Source organism: Galeopterus variegatus, unplaced genomic scaffold, assembly GCF_000696425.1.
Source record: "Galeopterus variegatus unplaced genomic scaffold, G_variegatus-3.0.2 Scaffold2017, whole genome shotgun sequence".
Lineage (NCBI taxonomy): Eukaryota > Metazoa > Chordata > Mammalia > Dermoptera > Cynocephalidae > Galeopterus > Galeopterus variegatus.
The window spans coordinates 287,659-309,335 of NW_007728128.1; the positions used below are offsets into that span (position 1 = coordinate 287,659).

The 21,677-nt window shown below is 32.5% G+C and overlaps 1 protein-coding gene across 1 annotated transcript; it reads left to right on the forward strand.

Moving 5' to 3' along the window:
• The first annotated feature begins 2,501 nt into the window (after nucleotides 1-2,501).
• On the forward strand, nucleotides 2,502-10,506 carry NLGN1 (neuroligin 1). The gene is made up of 3 exons (XM_008580096.1): nucleotides 2,502-2,709; nucleotides 6,088-6,877; nucleotides 7,883-10,506. The coding sequence occupies exons 2-3, from the start codon at nucleotides 6,171-6,173 to the stop codon at nucleotides 8,703-8,705; spliced, it is 1,530 nt and encodes a 509-aa protein (XP_008578318.1). The 5' UTR covers nucleotides 2,502-2,709; nucleotides 6,088-6,170; the 3' UTR covers nucleotides 8,706-10,506.
• The last annotated feature ends 11,171 nt before the right edge of the window (nucleotides 10,507-21,677 follow it).

A 21,677-nucleotide genomic window follows, 5' to 3' on the forward strand; every position in this document is an offset into this window, starting at 1 on the left:
TGATTCTCCACATGCTACAGATTGGATAATTATTTTATTAGTAAGTAAATTCCATATAGATGTAAAGATTCATTTGATGGTAACTGGAGTTATTCAATATTATTTCAAGAGGAATTAACTATAAATCCTTGTTCCATGCTGAGTGACATAAGCCACATTCAGAAATCAAATTTTATCTGAGTATATTTGTAATATAGAATTATAGGTAATAAACTATCTAGAGTATTGTGTTCTTATTCTCTCATTCAGTCTCTCTCTCTCTCTCTCTCTCTCTCTCTCTCTCTCTCTCTCTCAATTTTGTTCTCATAATTTCTTTTTTCTTTCCTAGTGACCCAAATCAACCAGTCCCTCAAGACACAAAATTCATCCATACCAAACCCAACCGCTTTGAAGAAGTAGCATGGACCAGATATTCACAGAAAGACCAACTTTATCTCCATATTGGATTAAAACCAAGAGCGTAATAACTTCGTATAGCATACATTATACGAAGTTATTTCCTTTGTAATGTTCAGTAATCCTTCTATAATGTTTTCAGGGTTTGTACTATCGATCTGCCTTTATAGATCAAAATATTTGTAACAGAATCCTTCAGGAATTTAAACTAATTGTTCTGCCTTATACCAAAGTTCACATAATAGCAAATAAAGTTAAAAGAGTTTCCTGCCATACTATTGTTTTATATTTTATTATGCTTTAATTTATATGAATATTGACTGTTTGAAAATGTTTCCGTGTAAAAAGACACCATGAAAATTTCCTTGAGTTGTTATGAAAATTCAAGAAAAGGTAATGGGTGTGACCAGAAAGATACATTTATTTGGAATATATTTTTAAAAATTTAACCTCAGTCTCAAAGATAGTATCTACAGGCATATACACATACACTGTATTTCTGTTTCTTTGAATTTTTGATCTTGTAGGAAAACTACTTTTCTTTCTTCAAATTTTTCAAAATTATTCCAGATGATTGGTCTTTATTGCTTCCTACAATGACTCTAAAGAAGTCTTGTCCATATAATTATTTTGGTTATAGGTTTATTTACTCAACAGATAGACAATGCTATCATAATATAGTTTTCACAAATGCAATTGTCTTCCTAGCTTATTTTATAAAATAAAGAGGTATATTTCAAATTGAATAAAATAGTTTTTATCACAAACATTTACCCATTTGTTGAGTTTCTATAATGGGTCTGCAATAAGAGAGAAAACTAATTTCTTAAAAATTACCCCTGTTCTACTTATTACTTACCCTACTTCCTCCCACTCTGATACACACCTTAACTTTTTAAAAATTAACTCTGTTAACTTGCTGAGATTGGAGATTTTATCCTTCAGTAAAATTAATGAATATATAGGTAATATGACTCTAAATATTTTCTACCTAAGTAGTTGATAAAATGGAATATTTTAAGAAACACTTTCTACTTTTTCTTTTATACCAAATACAGAAATATATTAAAGGATAGATGACTGTTTTACAAGTTGTAATAAACACATTTTAAAAGCTATTAAGTCAGCGTAATGAATGAATATGTTTAAAGTACTGCAAAAGTAATACCTTTGCCTCTTCCCTCTACAATTTCCTTATATGAGAAAGTCACTCAGCTTTTACTGCCACCATGTTTTTTACATTCATTTCCTTTTTTCGATTGTCTTTGCCATTCTGTTAATTTAGATCCTTACCTACCATCTCTCCCCTTTCTCCATTCTCTCTATTATTCAACATACATGCCTCCTTATTTTCAGATTCACCTTTTTGCAGAACTTTGAGCATTCCAGAAAAGATATGAGTCTGAACTTTTCAAAAACCTTCCACTGTTCTACACTGTTTGATAATTGATCAACTCTCCTTAGTTTGGCATATTAAGGTATTCCAAAATGTGATCTCAGATTACCTCTAACACAGTGATTCTTTCTTAATCATTGACCATCACTGATAAAAATGTGCATACACATATACATGGAAAGAGTTGTACACAGTATAATTTTATGGAATTCACCCTTTTCCCACAAGTCTTAGAAAAACACCCCTGCTCTACATCTCTACTTCCTCCCACTCTGATACACACCTTAAATTTCAATCATGTTAGACAAAGAATAACTTGAGGACTTACACACTGTTTTATGCAAAATGTACATTTTCATATGCTCCACAATATTGTCCAAGTGTCTCTACGTAGTTAACTTGGCCTCTGGAATGTCCCCCTTGAGGTTTTTTGGAATGTTTTTATTCCCTTTATCTGCCCCTGTTATGTACCTGGATAACTTGGAAAGCATTGGAGTAAGATAAATATTTTGTCAGGTTTCAGTCACTATGATTCTTTCTAAAGTAACTTTTGTTTTATTCTAGTGGGAAATAATTTCTACTTAAGAACTTTGCTGTGCTCACCTTGATTAACACAGGCTTCACTGTATTTAAATTTGATGTCTATTTGATTCGTGTCAAGTCAAAATGGTGTTCTAAGGTGTCCTATTTTTTCTATTTTCCAGGTTTCTTGAGTACAGGGGATCAGGCTGCAAAAGGAAACTATGGACTCCTTGATCTCATACAGGCTTTAAGATGGACTAGTGAGAACATTGGATTCTTTGGTGGTGACCCCTTAAGAATCACTGTTTTTGGATCTGGTGCTGGGGGTTCATGTGTCAATCTGCTGACTTTATCCCATTATTCTGAAGGTAACCGTTGGAGCAATTCAACCAAAGGTATTATGCAGGTTGCAAATTTTGACAATTTTGGTGTCTGCATGCCACCACCATCAGTATAATGTGATGCTCTGTATATATTTCTTTGTTCAAACTGTGTTGAAGGTTGAACTCAATAACTGTTTTAAACTATGTTTCTTCAGCTTTTCTATGCATGTTTAAATTTTCGTCAAATTCTTTGTCTCCTATGGAGCTTGGTAAGGATGCCCTTTCAAGAGCACTGCAGAACAGTTAGCATTACAGTTATTTTTCTTTTCTTCAAAGGGTGATTTTGAGGAAGATCAGCCAAAGACATTCACAGTTTCATCATCTCTGTTTACTGAGTAATCAAAATCAAAGATGAGTTTTTTTTTTTAACACAGGGATTGTATATAATCTATTTTTAAGGCAATAGATATTTTATACCATTTATTTGTATGAAGCTAACAAAGCAGTTGTAAGCTAGTTCGTCTGGAAACAGGTGATTTCACTTGCAGTCTGAGTAGGGAATGGATGTTTATTTTGCATGCATGATCCAAAATTGTCAAAGCATCAGGTCACTAGTAGAGCTTTCGATTAAAAAGAAAAATACATTTGATTTTGTGCTTTTTCTATTTTCAACTCCAAAGTGTTATTTTTTCCCCCTAAAGCTTGGCAAAGCTGCATAAAGCACTGAGGCTGCTTAAATCCATGAAATATTTTTCTTGTTTCCATTTTCAGCTTTGACATCCTTTTTCCAAAGTGCCTGTCCAAGGCTCATCATGTTGTTCTTTATGGACTCCAAATCCATTATACCATGTGTTTAATCACCCATTCTAACTGCATTATTAATTTGAAATATCCACAAGAACAGAAGAATTTTGTTAGAGAAGTATGCAAACCAAATACTTTTTCTTCATTATTTATACATAATAGAGAGGAAGATAGAGACTATGCATCAATATAGGCCATCTTGTATTGTTTTTTTCTTTTTTATTGTCATTTTATATATTTGCAGAAAGTATGCACTGTCAAGTGTAATTCATGAAGCATCTTAATTGTAAGACTGCGTTTTATCATATGAATCCTAGACACGGGATATTTGTCTTTGGTATCAAAGATATATTAATGTGGAATTTCAGAAGAACAGGCAGAAATTAAATGAGTATATACATTTGGAGAATTATATATTAATATAGACTTAATTTATTAACATATTTTGCATAACAACTCATTTATGTTAGAAGGATTCTGATTGGAGAAGACAAAATGACACAGATAAAAACAGTTCTCATTGCATGGAGATATTTGTCTGTAATAAAATAGCTTGTTTAGAAATAACAAACTTTTCTTTAATTAAACATAGATTGTTCTAGTCTGAGTACTATACAAATGCCAATATGCAGCTAGGTTAACATTAGGCAACCTGTATAGACTTTGCAGGGTCATCTGATTAAAAATGAGCACCAAAGCCAGTGTCAGCCAGTATCACAATAGCATTAGAGAAAAAGACAAATCAGTTACTTCATCAGCTAACACTGGTATTCATTGATTGACAGTGTGATAAATAGTGGGAAATGGTTTATGCAAATAGTTGAAAATATAACATTCCATCATACTCTTCAAGGAAATCTGCCCATACCTGGCCAGAAACATCGACTTTGATTTGGTCTAGTCCTAAACCTATCTCCAGACTGAGCTGCTGGATTTTATTAGGAGATGCTCAGAAGCATCTTCTTGAAATCAGAAGATCACCTTGAAATCATCAGACTGATTCTGCCTCCAATGCAGACATAAGCTTTAAAGGCTTTAAATGCCACAAAAAAAGCTACAGAAATGCTCAGGTCTACATCTACCATAAGTCAATCACATCTTTCATATACATAACAAGCACTCTCACTAATGATAAACATATTATTTCCCTAATACCATACAGGTGGCATATTTCAGGCAATATTTAACATAGTGTGGGTTTCCCCTGAATTTTTTTTCTATATTCTGTTAATGTCATTGAGCCCCTGAAATGGGAAAGAATATCAGAAATCACCAGGTTTATTTTAGTCATAAATTTTTAATTAGCAAAATATTTCTCTGAGCAAATGTTGACAAACAGCCTATACAGTTTTTTAATTATCTGTATTTGTATCATTTGCTCTAGCATACTTTGCTCTATTAAACTAAAAATATATTCACAAAAATGTCAGAAAACCAAAACAAATTTAAATTAGTATTGTTTGACTTTTTGAATATTTTTAGAATTTATCTGGGAACATCTTACAGACATTTTGAACATATACATGTTTTAGAAAAATCTAAAACTTTACTTCTAATTCAGACACCATTTTAACACCTTTGTGAAAAGAGTTCTTATCTCATTAAACATATGAATAATTGAGTATATGTTTAAAGAACTGAACTACAAAGTTGTATTTGGAAATTGATTTTAAAAAGTACATTTTTCAAAGAAAATTGATAAATTATGTTTTTAAAACTAGAATTTTATTAGAAAATATTCTAGTAAGTAGATGAAGTGCATTTGTAAATTAGAATGGCATGCAGCTCTTGTCAAACTGCATATGGGGCCATAATTTACAATTTTTAATACAATTAAATAAAAAGCAGTGGACTGTGTACTTTTTATCTTTTATGATAAAAATGTAGCAGTGCACATTCAACAATAGAAAAAGTTAAATCAACCCTCCCCGCCCCCAATCCTTCTGCTGATGATTTTTTCTTTAACCTAGTGAAAATACTTCAAATGTTATGTCTTCTTCTGAAAGATGAATATTCAGCATACTATGTGTGACATGAAGATCTGGAAAGAGTATGTCTAAAGCGATATTCTGTTTTGTGTGCCTTCAGAGTCACCCCCAGGGTATTAACAAATCCCCAGCCTCCATAGTTGTATGAGCCTTCAATAATTCTTTTTCAAATAAAATCTGGTTGAAACAAAACATACAGAACCATTCTGAAGGGCAGATGCAGGCAAATTGGAGGAAATATCTCAAAAAGACAGTATAGAGTCTGATGGAGAGTGAAAGAGACAGTTGGCCCCATCTGGTTGGCATTGATAATAATACAATTGTTTACATGCTCCTTGAAGAAAATATTCGCGACTCTTTACCACTAGTATTTACATCTTCTCTTCTCCTTTCTTACTGCCTCTTTGAGACTCTGCACAATTTATACCTATTGATCCCTAATGCTGGTGCCACTCAAAGCACACAACTTAGGTCCACCTCTTTGATTCACTATACCCTGGAGGTGACTTTGTCTACCTTCTCTTGAGCAAAAATGTCTCTATCTCCCTGTTTCTTGAGTTGTATCTGGGTTTTTATATACATGTCTAAAGTATCAGATGTCATTATTTTACAACATTATTCAAAGATCAACTGAAACTCTTTGTTGATTTTCCCGTAGGACTTTTTCAACGAGCAATAGCTCAAAGTGGAACAGCCCTTTCCAGCTGGGCTGTTAGTTTCCAACCTGCAAAATATGCTAGAATGTTGGCAACAAAAGTTGGTTGCAATGTTTCAGATACTGTAGAGTTAGTGGAATGCCTACAGAAGAAGCCTTACAAAGAACTTGTTGACCAAGATATCCAACCAGCCCGATACCACATAGCCTTTGGACCTGTGATTGATGGTGATGTGATACCAGATGACCCTCAGATATTGATGGAGCAAGGAGAGTTTCTCAACTATGATATAATGTTAGGAGTTAACCAAGGAGAAGGGTTAAAATTTGTTGAAAATATAGTAGATAGTGATGATGGTATATCAGCTAGTGATTTTGACTTTGCTGTTTCCAATTTTGTTGATAATTTATATGGATATCCTGAAGGCAAAGATGTTTTGAGAGAAACCATTAAATTCATGTATACTGACTGGGCTGACCGTCATAACCCTGAAACCAGAAGGAAGACATTATTGGCTTTGTTTACAGACCATCAGTGGGTGGCACCAGCTGTAGCAACAGCAGATCTTCACTCAAACTTTGGTTCACCAACATACTTCTATGCCTTTTACCATCATTGCCAAACTGATCAGGTTCCGGCTTGGGCTGATGCAGCCCATGGAGATGAGGTTCCCTATGTACTGGGAATCCCCATGATTGGCCCTACAGAGTTATTTCCTTGCAATTTCTCCAAAAATGATGTGATGCTGAGTGCAGTTGTAATGACATACTGGACAAATTTTGCTAAAACTGGGTATGTACCTAAGGAATAAAGTTTGCTATAATATTAATAAAAATATCTTTTTAAGCATTTTAAAATAATACATATTTAGTGCCCCGATAATTAAATAGATTAATACCAGCAATATATAGTATTAAGTTTCTTTGTTCAAAATTAATTTTGTATTGTATTTCAAAAAGTCTTAGCTTTATTAGTTCTTCTTTTTCAGAAGCTTGTGAAGAAAGACTTTTGTATTACTCAACAGTTCAAGCATTTTAAAATAATACATATTTAGTGCCCCAATAATTAAATAGATTAATACCAGCAATATATAGTATTAAGTTTCTTTGTTCAAAATTAATTTTGTATTGTATTTCAAAAAGTCTTTGCTTTATTAGTTCTTCTTTTTCAGAAGCTTGTGAAGAAAGACTTTTGTATTACTCAACAGTTAAATATGTTTTTGGTTTTTAAGTTATATAGGTCATTATTATTGCCGTTCAATAGAAGCACATTGTTTTATAATGCTTTTTAATTCACAATACTGTATGATTTTTGATCCTTCCAACTACCTTGTGAGATAGGTAGGTCAGGTATTATTGATCCAATTTTCATAGAAAAGACCTGAGACTCTGAGAACTTATAGATGTTTATATGTCTGGTATGTAGCAGTACCAGGACTCAAACCTTCATCTGCCAATTCCAAATCCCAAGTCCTTTCCACTATTTCATGCCATCTCTGCTACCTTACCTTTGAGACAACTCATATGTATATGAATATTCAAGTGATTTTTTTTTACATCTTATGGTAGATGGTCACCCATCTCTAAATGGGCAGAGAGAACAAGAATGTGAGACTTACTTGTCTTACATTATCACCCATCTGAAAAACTGCCTATTAGAATTAAATTTCTAAACTGACCCAAGTTGATGTTAAAATACAATCTAAAGCCTCTTCAATTAGATGTTCAACCAGTACTATTTTGATTAGGAAAATGAATAGAACAATTTTGTTCTCATAATTTCTTTTTTCTTTCCTAGTGACCCAAATCAACCAGTCCCTCAAGACACAAAATTCATCCATACCAAACCCAACCGCTTTGAAGAAGTAGCATGGACCAGATATTCACAGAAAGACCAACTTTATCTCCATATTGGATTAAAACCAAGAGTTAAAGAACATTACAGAGCCAATAAGGTGAACCTCTGGTTGGAGCTGGTACCTCATCTGCATAATCTCAATGACATTTCTCAGTATACCTCAACAACAACTAAAGTGCCATCAACCGACATCACTTTCAGACCTACAAGAAAAAATTCCATACCTGTCACATCAGCCTTTCCCACTGCCAAGCAGGATGATCCCAAACAACAACCGAGTCCATTTTCAGTGGATCAGCGGGACTATTCAACAGAGCTGAGTGTCACTATTGCAGTTGGAGCATCACTGCTGTTTCTGAACATCTTGGCTTTTGCAGCCCTGTATTACAAAAAGGATAAGAGGAGACATGATGTTCACAGGAGATGCAGCCCTCAGCGCACTACTACCAACGATCTGACGCATGCACAGGAAGAGGAAATTATGTCCCTTCAAATGAAGCACACTGATTTGGATCATGAATGTGAATCCATCCATCCACATGAGGTGGTTCTTCGGACCGCCTGTCCCCCAGATTACACACTAGCTATGAGGAGGTCACCTGATGATGTTCCCTTAATGACGCCCAACACCATTACAATGATTCCCAACACTATACCAGGGATCCAGCCCTTACACACATTCAATACATTTACTGGAGGACAGAACAATACTCTGCCCCATCCCCATCCCCATCCCCACTCACATTCAACAACCAGGGTATAGCCAGATGAGAGAAACTATTTTTTTGATGGATTGCAGCATATAACATTACTGAAGATTCCTTGGCTTTCAACCTACAAGACTCTTACTATTTAAATAAGAAGGAATAATATGTGAATATACATATCAAGAACTTTGGGGGTTTTGAAAAATATGAATTGTATATATATACACAAATCAACTTTAAAGACAAATTTCAATTGCTTGAAGCAGTTGTTCTGAATGATACTTTTTCATTCACATTCAAGAATTAATTTTTTGAAGATTTAAGTTACATAATGGAATTAGGCATGTGGAACACCAAACAGGAAAGAACTATGTCTGAATTAAAAAAATAAAAATAAAAAAACAACTATGAATATGCACAAGGGACACACCAATGGAATGTCAGATAATTTTCACCAGTTTTTATTTGGAGCCGTTTTATTGTGTAGACCATATTTACATTTTTGGATAAGTATACAAAGCACCAATGCTGTTAATGGCCTTAGCAGAGGCTCATGCTGAAATTTGCCAGTAAAACAAAGAAGTTTAAAGACTGGCAGGTACAACATTATCACATAAGTGCTGTCAGTATAAAGTTGTGGGGATAAAGGAAACTGGATCTTTTTAGCACGATGTGCATGATAATTTCTATGCTTGGTGGCTGTGCTGCTGATTAAGCCGTAATTAAAATTCTTCTCATCCCATTGGAGTTTTTAATAGAAGGTTCCTCCATCAATTGGCAGAACCTAAAGAAGATTTTAAGGGGCAAAAGAAATTACAATAAAATAGTTCACAGTAGTTTCAATAATAGAAGGTATTAGTTATTAATGGTACTTGAAGAAACTATAGGAACAGTGGTGAATACTCGCTGATATGAATCCCAGAAACAAAATTCCTGTGTTTTTAATGTTCTTTTCATTCCCATCTAAATAATTTATAGAAATATAGCCCTCATTGGACATGTATTACAGGATCTAGAGTTTGCTGTGGTTTTTGTTACTCTGTATTTTGTTTCTTTTGGTAAGGTGAAGTGTGTCCAAAGAGTTACTTGCAACAGTCTTTTATGATATGAGGATGCCCCAATATTACCACACTGATTACAGTTCTCAGTTAATTGATTTACTCATGTTGCATGACAAAATGTTTACTAATAATAATTCAGCATAAAGTTATGGCCCTCTTCACATCACTTATCTTTCTCACTGAGGTCCGTTCACTGGAATTTACTCATGTAATCTCAGTAGAGTACAGTGTAGATGCAGAACCTAGAAGAGTCAACACCTGGAGGATTTTAGTCTTACACATTATGTGTGATTTTAAATGAATATTCTAAGACCACAGGAAACTCTTCATCCCCCTGTTGTTTACCAGTAACAGTATATCACAGACCTTTCCAAATGTTTGTATATGTAATCAGATGTACATTTATATTAAAAAAAATGAGATGGACTTAAAGAGCACATCCTGATAAATACTTTCTCTCTTACCTGTACTATATTTCTATTAGACTAAAGTTATGTGATTTTTTTTTACATTTTTTCAGATGACTAGCAATTTTGATAGTTTGTAAGATAATGCAAAGAACTTTCTCTGACAAACTAACTGCAGTAACAGAAACCTTTCTTTCCAGTTACTCTTTTTCAAGAATGAAAGCTTATTATACAAAAAAAAAAAAAAAATTGTATACTACTTGATGGAAACGACTTTGTACATCTTGGCCATGTCACTGGTCATTGCGTGAAATAAAGATAATCTGGATAATGACTATTAGTCCAATGATAAGAGACATGATCTTTGCTCATTAAAGAGCTAAAATGTTTATTGCTGTTTTGTCTTTTTTTAAAAAACAACAAAAGAAACATGACTGTCTCAAAGAGGCATTTTTCTAGACCAGTCGGGTTTTTGAAGACATATAGGTGACTTCTACAGAAAACACAACCATGTATTTAAAAGCAAATCTCATCTGAGAAAAAACTCATGAAACTTTAACATTGTGCTTTAACATTATGAATTTGTAAGCTCCAGGAAATCATGAAAAAAATTAGCTTTGTATTTTTAAATACCTCTTATGTGAAGGTGTTATAGAAATAAAGTGCCAATTGTTTTCAGTTAGACACATAGGTTACAATACTGATCATCAAAGAAAAAATCTACTGAAAATAAATGTGCAATATTTTATGAAACAAAAATAGCTAGGTTCATAAGATAAGGGTGATTAAACTATCATAAAGTAATGGATAGAAAGTTATCCTTCCAAGAGAACTTAAAAGTGCTGAACAAGACATTAAACTGACACTAAAAGATAAAAATCTATTTCAAGGAATTTCTTTGATTTTAGTTCCCTCTCCCAATTATTAACTGTCGGTAAGTTGTAGATATTGCTCCATGATTTTAAATAAAAATCTCTGTTAGAAGCGAAAAAGTCTTCAAAAATCCAGAGCGGTCTACATGCAGTTTTTGCCTGATGTGGTTATGCTTTTAGACTGTGAACTGCGAATGGAAACCAATAAAAATAATTGTTTAGCATCTGAAATTTTATTTAATCAGAAAATTATCTTTTACTATATTAATTAAACAAAAGATAAAAACAGAAACAGAAATGACAGCAAAATAAGATATGAATGAATACTTTCATATGCATTACGTCACTTGACCAAACCAAACATTCTGTTTTAATGATGGCCATATTTATATCTATCTACCTGTCTGTTGCTCTACGTTTATCTGTCTACCCATCGATATCGTAACTGACATCTACTGCATATTAATTTAGGGAAATGACTTAGGAAAACGAAGCATAGCCCTATTCTTTTCTCTAAATTAAGGTAGTATCAGCTTTTCAGAAAACAAAGCAACCTGCATTTTACTGCTGTTCTGAAGTCATGTGATAAAATCATTGTGAATGAGTGTTAGTTGCTACTTTATAATTACAGCCTCTAGTTTTCAGAATGTAAAATGATGTCCTATTAAACAGAACATTAAGAACTGTTTTTAAAGCTGAAATGTAATTTTTAAATGCAAGAAAAATTTTGAATATTGTTATTCAATTTTAACTAATGTGCTTAAAATGTATTTATTTAGATGATAATTTCCTTTAGAAAAAAATAAGTAAACTAAAAGAATATTTTTGGCATTATTCATTAATTCATATTTTCATGCCTTGGATTAAATTGTAAACAGGCAAGGTTGCTTAGAATTTATACAAATATTAAGCCAAATGTACTTTATTTCATTGTTTTACTATTGCATAAAATTTCTTCCAAATGTTTATCGACATGTTAATGTTTTAGAGTATGGGGTTAAAAATATAAAAGTGACAGAATCCACTGTTTTAAATTTCTATTTAACATGATGACTGTAAACAAAATCTAGTTAACTCCCACAGATACATAACCAAGTTTATCATTAATTTTTATGCAAATTGGAACATAACTTGCTAAAGCATTAAAAGTATCCAGTTTGGAGACATCTTTGCTGGCAGTTCAAAGCAGAAAATCTAAGTATAGATTATTTCATTACATATTTCAAATTTAAAAGTTGACCAAACCGATGCTTTAATTCAGACTCCTTGATCTGTACAACATGAAAACAGCAGCAAAATTTTTTTAAAAACTGTCAACCATACATGTAATACTCAGTAGGAAAACAGGGTGGCAGTAATTTTTTTTTACAGTAATGAAATGCCAAAACTCAACTATTATATCTATAACATATTCTATAACAACAGTTATTTCACCTGTTGGCATACTCATACTGACACACATATTAATGTCAATAAAAGATACAAAGAATGTGGTAAATGTGTTCCAGCTTTAAAGACACTACTGCATAGAAATTACTGGGATTCTTTTTTTCAGCGAGTTTCACTGAAATATTTTCACAGGACAAAATGATGGATGGAATTCTTAGGAAGCTGTCAAACATGGCAGTCCTTTTATGTTAGTAATTTTGTTTTCTTCCATGTTATTCGTTCAAAGTACTGGCCTTTTCCTTCATTTCCAGTGATTAGTTGTTATAGACTATCACTTTTTAATGGGACTGAAAATTAGATAATTTGGTCATACTTGTGAAAACTTGCTCCCAAATAAATTTAATTAATGGGCACTTCCCTGCTGAGATCTTGTTATCATTCATTTAATTATCTTGTCAAGCTTTACTGTTACAACAATTATTTTGACTTTTTAGCCAATAAACTAAGGGAATTTCTCCAATAGCCTTATACCTCTCCTGCACTTGATATGATAACAACATAAGCTCCAGATTTCCATTGGAAGTCTCTAAAGAAATTTCCTAGCCATGTGAAACATTTGGTGACCAACTTGATTTTTTTTTTTTTCATAAGCATTCTGATTTGATTTTATTCTGGCACACTGCTATATTTGTATGCAGGCCAGAAATAAATTCTATTCGATAAGTGTTGTAGAGAATATAGAGTGGAATAACCATGTGCAGGGCTTAAGTGCCTTTTTCTCCTGGGATCTTATTTATAAAACTTACCATTTTAATTTTTAGATTTTGATAATTTCATTTAAAAGGTGCAATAGAATGACTATGTTATAAATTGCCAATAAGAAAATCTTATTTAGAAATTCTTGCATTTAATTCAATTTCCGTATGATATCAAATGGGTCCAAATGACTCTTGGGAATGAATGAGGTGAATTTTTGGAAAATGAGAATGAATTTGGCATCTGATTTGATGATTCTTAAGAATGAAAACTTAAATCTGTAAGAAACTTAAAATTTTTTCCAAATAGGTAAGCTTAATTTAAAAGAAATATGAAGTTGTTAGGAATAAGCATAAATTAGATGGGTATATAATTTTTTCTAGTCAGCCATTATATATACTATGTGGTGTATATGCCCTATATACTTTATTATTTTATAAAATATTTATGATGGTTCTTCAGGCTCATATATTTACAAATGACATTGTATACCTCCCTACATATGTACTAATGTAACAGAATTTAGTCCTGTATGGAAAGTCAAGCCAAAGTGCTAGCAGTTTTGTGTTGAAATGAATGATAACAATTAAAGCTTTAAAGAAATTTGTAAAGGTACAGTAACAAAAACTCAGCAGACAAATTAAAGCAAAGGGATCATTTTCAAATGTCATTTCCTGAGTTGGTATCTATATTAGATGATGTGTTTAAAAGGAGTTTAGCGTTTTTGATTCATTTTTCTTCGTACTCATATCATTTAGCAAATTAATGGTACATATGTTATGATTTTTGTAAAAAAAAAAAAAGGGCCATTGGGTTGTCATGATTTAGTTTGTGTTTGGACATCCATGGCTTTCATTAAAAACACATTTACAATCATGAATAAATATTTCCATGTTTTTCTAGTTGTGCTGACTATTTTTAAACTCAGAAATAATTTCTTCTCTGTTTGTCACACACTAAAACATTTCTAAGATGAATGTTCCCTTGTAACTTCCTTGTATTGCCCACACACGTGCTGACAGTTCTGATTTGATGGAAATAATGATATTTTATGGTCTGTTCACTCCCTGGTGATTTCGGGGAAAGAATTTGGGGAGCAGAGTTTGGGCATTTATACACAACTTGTCGGAAAACAGAAAGAGAAAAGAGAGAGGAGAAAAAAAATGGAAGAGGAAAGAAAATGGAGGAGAAACAAAGAAAGGAAAAGCTTTCAATTTTACATTAATGCTTTTCCTCCAAATAGTTTTTTTCAAATAGAGATGTATGACAGTCTATAAAAAATAGAGCAAAGGGATTTAAATAAATCCCTTTAAACCATAAATCTATTGTCCTTAGAGTACGAAACTGATAACATTAAAAAGATATAATAAATTTAATCCTTGATCCAAGTATGGTCAAACTGTGTCATTGGAAATAAAAATAAAATCTAGAGTGACATATTTCTAGTCTTGTACTACTAATTGATAATGATCTTGGTAGGGAGTACTAAACGAAGCATGGTCATCTCTCCTTATATAGCCCTAGATAAGAATGCAGGAAACAAATAAGACATCATAGACGTTTCCCCATACACGGCCTAAAAATCAAATGTTTCCAGATTGGTAAAAAAAGAACTGACAATGCTTTTCAGGTCTCTGCAGCGACATATGGCCATCAGTACCAAATAAATTAAACAGTTAAAATATACATTCTAAGGGTTTTATCTTTCTATAAGAAGAATTTTGTTGTTTTTTAGGATTATGTTGTTTGATATGATTACGTTTTTTTCACATCTTTACATTTCCTCACAGTTTACAGAAATGTTATTTCTGAGTTCAAAAAAAGTCCCAAATATAATCTGTAAATGTTCATGTGAAAGTAGTAAGTGTCCTAATTTGAAGTACTTCCTATTGCCCCAGTTCTGGAGAACTGTCTCGAATATCTAGGTTAAAACATTTTTACCCCCCCTGAAAATATTTAACTTTGCCCTCAGAGCTGCCTTCCTCTACACTCCAGGCGATCCTCCCGCCAGTGACTGTGGCTTCTATTTCCATGACCTCTCCCACTACTACTAATACCTTCTCCAAGAGTAGGAAATTTGTGAGGAAAGTCATAAAAGGTGATCTAACTAACTGGTGCGTTTGGAATTGGCTTTCTCTGTTCCTCAAGCAGATTACAAGCTAGTGAACATTAATCAAGTAATGAGACACATTAGTCATTCATTCCTTCAACAAATGGTGCCCACCATATGTCAGACAGTGCGGTGGGCATCAGGCACACAGGCCAACTCTACGACTGACCCAGTAACATACAACTATTGTCAAACTAGGAATAAGTTTGAACACTTGGTTTGATTCAGATCACTTTCTATGTTTTCCACTATGGCAAATCATCCCACAACCCCTTGTTTTATCTATTTTATATGACTCAAAATAGTATTTGTTGAATTCAGAGCAGTATTAGTTGAATTCTATTGAGCAAATCCATTAATCAAGGCAGGTGATGGCAATCTTTCCCAGTAATAAATATAATCACATCTGAAGTCATGCTATACTATGTCAAAATAAACAGTGGAATATAAAATTTCCAGCTTAAAGTTCTTTTATCCAGCGCCTTAACTGATTCCTTAATCCTCTGCGACAATCCCAACATGTGGTTGTGAACACTGTCGTTGAGTATTGTCATGGATCTATAATTCTAAAACAGCTTGGCTATATTTGGACTACTCGGAATTTCTTTCTTATATTGATCTATTGTTCTTTTTTTTTTTTTTCTTTAGTCTGTCGTAAAGTCTTCATCACCTGATTCGCTTTCAAATATTATATTTGGACTACTCGGAATTTCTTTCTTATATTGATCTATTGTTCTTTTTTTTTTTTTCTTTAGTCTGTCGTAAAGTCTTCATCACCTGATTTGCTTTCAAATATTTGAAGATAGCTATCATATCTTCCATGAGTCATTTTCTCTGTTCTTTGAATATGCTTCCAAGCCTAAGTTTCTTAAGAAGTGTGATGTTTAGGATCAACCATAATAAACACTTAGGTAGAGTTGATCTCTGCCTAACAGAGCACCACTATCAATCTCTTCATTGTAGAAACTGTATTTATTTCAATATGGCTTATGATAGCATTACCTTCATTAGTGGCCACAGCATACTGGTAATCCAGATTGAGACTTACTCCCTATTAAAATTCCTTAAAATTTTTTACATGTGTGGCTGTTAAGAAAATTCTGCTTTCATGCTATCCTTGATCATTTGTGTTTCAACTCATTTTCAGGATATTAAACACTTAAGTTCTACCTCATTATATTTAGCACATTGAACCAGACTATGAAGACCTTTCTATACATCTCAAAGTGGTGAAATTCAATAAAATGATAATTATCTCTTCTATCTTCACCCAAGTCATTAGCAAAAAATCCTATGGAGAATTAGGTTGAGAACAAAGTTCTGGAGTAATAGACATAGGGATACCGTGAGAAATGTAATAGCTGACATTTACTGAGCACTTACTGTGTTCCAGGTTCTGTATCATACCCCACAACAAACCACTACACACCACCCTCAAAATATCTATTAATATTTTTGAATGTGCTTACTTACAAGTTAATTATTTAGAAGATACTTATTAAGGACCTATGTATATGAGTCACTGAACTACTTGTTGGTGAAAGAAAAGTGAATAAAACATAGCTCCTGATTAATGCAGCCAACTGATGAATCTTCCTCCTGTCTACACACACAGCACAAAAGACATTATCAGAAACATTTGCATAATTTATTTTCTTCCATTTAATATATTTTAGTGACATTATAGTCACCCTTAGTAAGAAAACTGGGATAATTATTTTAGACCCTCTATCTGGGGATTTCTGAGTTGCTGGTGTTTTACATTAAATGATAGAAGGTATCATAGAAAACAAATTCTCACACCAATCACCTGTCATAATTAAGATGTTCATTTAGGCCAGTTAACTGTAGACTTCAAATAAGATTGCTAAATAGACAAAATAATACATGTACAAGATAAAATAAAATTGACAGTGAAAAGTACAGCTCTCTCTCAGTTCAGATCTCAATCCCTTAGTTCTCTTCCCCAAAAACATTGACTGTCACCAATTTGTATATATATTTCTGCACACATCCCATTTATGCAAACACATGCAAATATTGATTGTGTATGTATGGGGGGGCATAATATGTATATATTCTTTTTTAAACTTCTCTGGAAATGCTCCATGGGAGGACACTATATGTCGGCTTTATGGAGAAAATAGAAGTGAATAAAAATAAGTCAAATTTATCATTAAATCCAAGGCCATTTTAATCAAAATTACAACAGAGTTTGTTTGTTTGTTTGTTTGTTTGTTTACAGACCTTAGATGGGTAAAGGTCAAGAATAACCAAGATTATTTTAAATCAAGAGAATAAGGAGCAACTATTTCACTAATCAAAATTACAACAGAGTTTGTTTGTTTGTTTGTTTGTTTACAGACCTTAGACGGGTAAAGGTCAAGAATAACCAAGATTATTTTAAATCAAGAGAATAAGGAGCAACTATTTCATCTACCATATTTCAGAGTTATGATAAAGCTCTTGTAATTAAAAGTGTGGTATCAGTTCAGAGAGAGACAAATGGAGAATAACAGTGACCTCATAAAAAGACCTATGAAAAAGGGGTAACTTGGTGTATGCTAGGGTGGTATCACAAACCAAGAGAAAAGAATAGACTCTTCAGCTAAAAATGGCTATCCACATGGGAGGAAAATATTCCTATGTCACACGACACAAAAAATTAATCCAAGATAAATTAAAATATAAACATGAAAAGCAAACTTTAAATATTCTAGAACACATAGGAAAATATTGTCATGTCCTTGAAGTAGGAAAGAATTTATTAAACAAGACATAAATTATCATAAACCATAAATAAGACATTGAAATTAAAATCGCAATACATCAGATAATAAAATTTTTTTAATGATATTGTACTAAAAGTAAATATTTGCAAGGCACATGAGCAATGAAAAATTAATTAATGAGTTGGATAAAAAATTCTTGTAAATCAATAATGAAAAAACAAACCCACAAGAAAAATGAAGCTGATTAAATATTGTGGATTGAATATATGTCTTTGTTATTTTCCTCTACCTGATTCTCACAAAATATAAGAAGACTAAAACTATATAAACCCATCAGAACAAAAAGAATAGAAGAGGAGATAACAGATAAGAAATTCTAACAAGTTTTTGGAAGATAGAAACTAAACTAAAAACATTAAGAATATAATATAACCTATCAAATAAGATAAATCAGAATTTCAAAAGTTAAGAGAAACTTTAATAGGACTCAATAAAGAGTTATAAAGAAAACAATAATTTCAAAAATTAATAGTAAAGTGAAAGANTTTATGGAGAAAATAGAAGTGAATAAAAATAAGTCAAATTTATCATTAAATCCAAGGCCATTCTAATCAAAATTACAACAGAGTTTGTTTGTTTGTTTGTTTGTTTACAGACCTTAGACGGGTAAAGGTCAAGAATAACCAAGATTATTTTAAATCAAGAGAATAAGGAGCAACTATTTCATCTACCATATTTCAGAGTTATGATAAAGCTCTTGTAATTAAAAGTGTGGTATCAGTTCAGAGAGAGACAAATGGAGAATAACAGTGACCTCATAAAAAGACCTATGAAAAAGGGGTAACTTGGTGTATGCTAGGGTGGTATCACAAACCAAGAGAAAAGAATAGACTCTTCAGCTAAAAATGGCTATCCACATGGGAGGAAAATATTCCTATGTCACACGACACAAAAAATTAATCCAAGATAAATTAAAATATAAACATGAAAAGCAAACTTTAAATATTCTAGAACACATAGGAAAATATTGTCATGTCCTTGAAGTAGGAAAGAATTTATTAAACAAGACATAAATTATCATAAACCATAAATAAGACATTGAAATTAAAATCGCAATACATCAGATAATAAAATTTTTTTAATGATATTGTACTAAAAGTAAATATTTGCAAGGCACATGAGCAATGAAAAATTAATTAATGAGTTGGATAAAAAATTCTTGTAAATCAATAATGAAAAAACAAACCCACAAGAAAAATGAAGCTGATTAAATATTGTGGATTGAATATATGTCTTTGTTATTTTCCTCTACCTGATTCTCACAAAATATAAGAAGACTAAAACTATATAAACCCATCAGAACAAAAAGAATAGAAGAGGAGATAACAGATAAGAAATTCTAACAAGTTTTTGGAAGATAGAAACTAAACTAAAAACATTAAGAATATAATATAACCTATGAAATAACATAAATCAGAATTTCAAAAGTTAAGAGAAACTTTAATAGGACTCAATAAAGAGTTATAAAGAAAACAATAATTTCAAAAATTAATAGTAAAGTGAAAGAAATGCAAAACCAAAGAATGCTTTAAGAGACATAGAAAATGCTCAAAGAGAAATACAAGATAAAAAGGAGGAAAAAATCAAAAAGAAAAAAGAAAGAAAGAAAGGAGGGAGGGAAGGAAAGTAGGGTAGGGAGGGAGAAAGAAAGAAAAAAGAAAAAAAATGAAGGATAGTGACAAGAAGATAGACAAAGAACACTCAACATACATCAATATGGAATCCACAAAAAAGAAAGCCAAAACAAGGGAACAGAACAAATACAATAAAACCTGTAATTCAAGAAAAAATTCACAATATAATAGAAAAAGACTTGATATGACATTTCCAAAGAAAACCCTGAGTATCTGAAAACTAATCATAAATGACCAACATCAAGACATTTTAGTAAGATTATTGAATATCAAAGTAAAAACCCTTTGGTGATTCACATCCAGGTAAAAAAGACCTAGTCTCTTAAAATGGACACTCTTTTATAATATAATTTGACTGTCATCATACTTCAAAGCGATGCTTTATGCCAGAAGAAAATGAAGTTGTATATGTAAGATACTCAGGAAGTGGGAACGTAAGCCAGTAATTTTTATACCCAGTCATAAAATAACTTTACTACAAATATGAAGGACATAGACAAACTATTACTGACATTCAAGAACTTAAGAAATATTGTTTCTAAAAATGCTTCCTGAGAAATTTACTGGAAAAGGACCTTCAAACACACAGAAGGGTGGCAACAATATAAGGACTGACAATGGGTACTAAATACACTTTTACTCAAAAATCTAAGGCTAAATGTGGTGAGTGAGGGCTATAAGGTGGAAAGTACAATGCATAATGGCTACATGCCCTGACAATGAAGACACAGTACACACATAAGAAATATGAAAATAATAGAAAAATCAAGCAAAAATATTAATTACTTTCAATAATCATATTTATGGTGGTAGTAGTGCTATTGCTACTCTGAGACTGTTTTCTGTATAATGTGAAATGCAGAAAATGAGGAATATTGTGATATGCTAATTCTATCATCTCCACTGTCTTTGAGAACCAGCAGTCTCTATGCAGAAGAAAGGATATTCTGATGTGGTGACGTAAAAATCCCATGGTTTAGATTTTAAGTGGATGTATCCGAATAAAAACTAAAAAGAAGTTATGCAAGCAATGACTAAGCCAGTAGAAATAAGCATCCCTAAGCCCGAATTGTGGTATTAAAATAACATTCCCTGCTTAAAACTCACACCACAAATACAAATGCATACACACAGAAAGACAGGTCTGGGAACAAACCACACAAAGTGAACCTGGAACATCTTGTCAAGACTTCTAGGGATGTATCCAAAGGACTCAGGACCCAACTTGGAGAACCCACTATCTAAAGATGTGGCAATTACAGCATCAATAAGGATAATCTCAATTAATTAAAAGTAATCAAATTTAAATTCTTAAGTTAATAATGATTAAAAAGAAAACTCATCTGTCACTTATGGAGGATGGAATACAGCTCACTGTTTTGAAAACTAAGAGAAAGATTAAAGAATTGGTTTCTGCCATTCCTCTATGATCTATACAGCTGGGTAGACAAACCGTAGATGAATGTTGCTCTTTGTAGAAGTATTTCAGCTAATAAAAGAAGGAATCATTGTATTAGAATTTCACCTTCTTGTCACTCTTAATGAATCAGTGTTTCTAGCTATTAATCATTAATGGCTGGTAACATCACAAAAACAGAAACAATGAGTCATCACATGCCTCCAGGATAGAAGTACACACCACTTCCGAAAAAGTCTTGCACCCAAAAACAAACCTGAATTTTATGAAGTCTCTAGGTCCAACTGTCAGAAAATACACAGGTACAGAAAAATACACAGGAAAAGGACTACGGAGATGAAATCAGCAAAATTCAGACTATTAAAATTTTTACCAATTAGATGTCCTGGTTTCTTTAATAAATAAATTGCACGGAAAAGATATGGTTGTTAAAACATATAGATGAAAAGAAACGTATGAAAACTTTTTAAAAAGAAATTACTACTTCATGAAGGACACCTGGTTGATAAAACTATAAAGAAACACAAGGTGTGGGGCCGGCCCGGTGGCGCACTGCTACAGTGCGCCGCTTGGGAGTGTGGCGGCGCTCC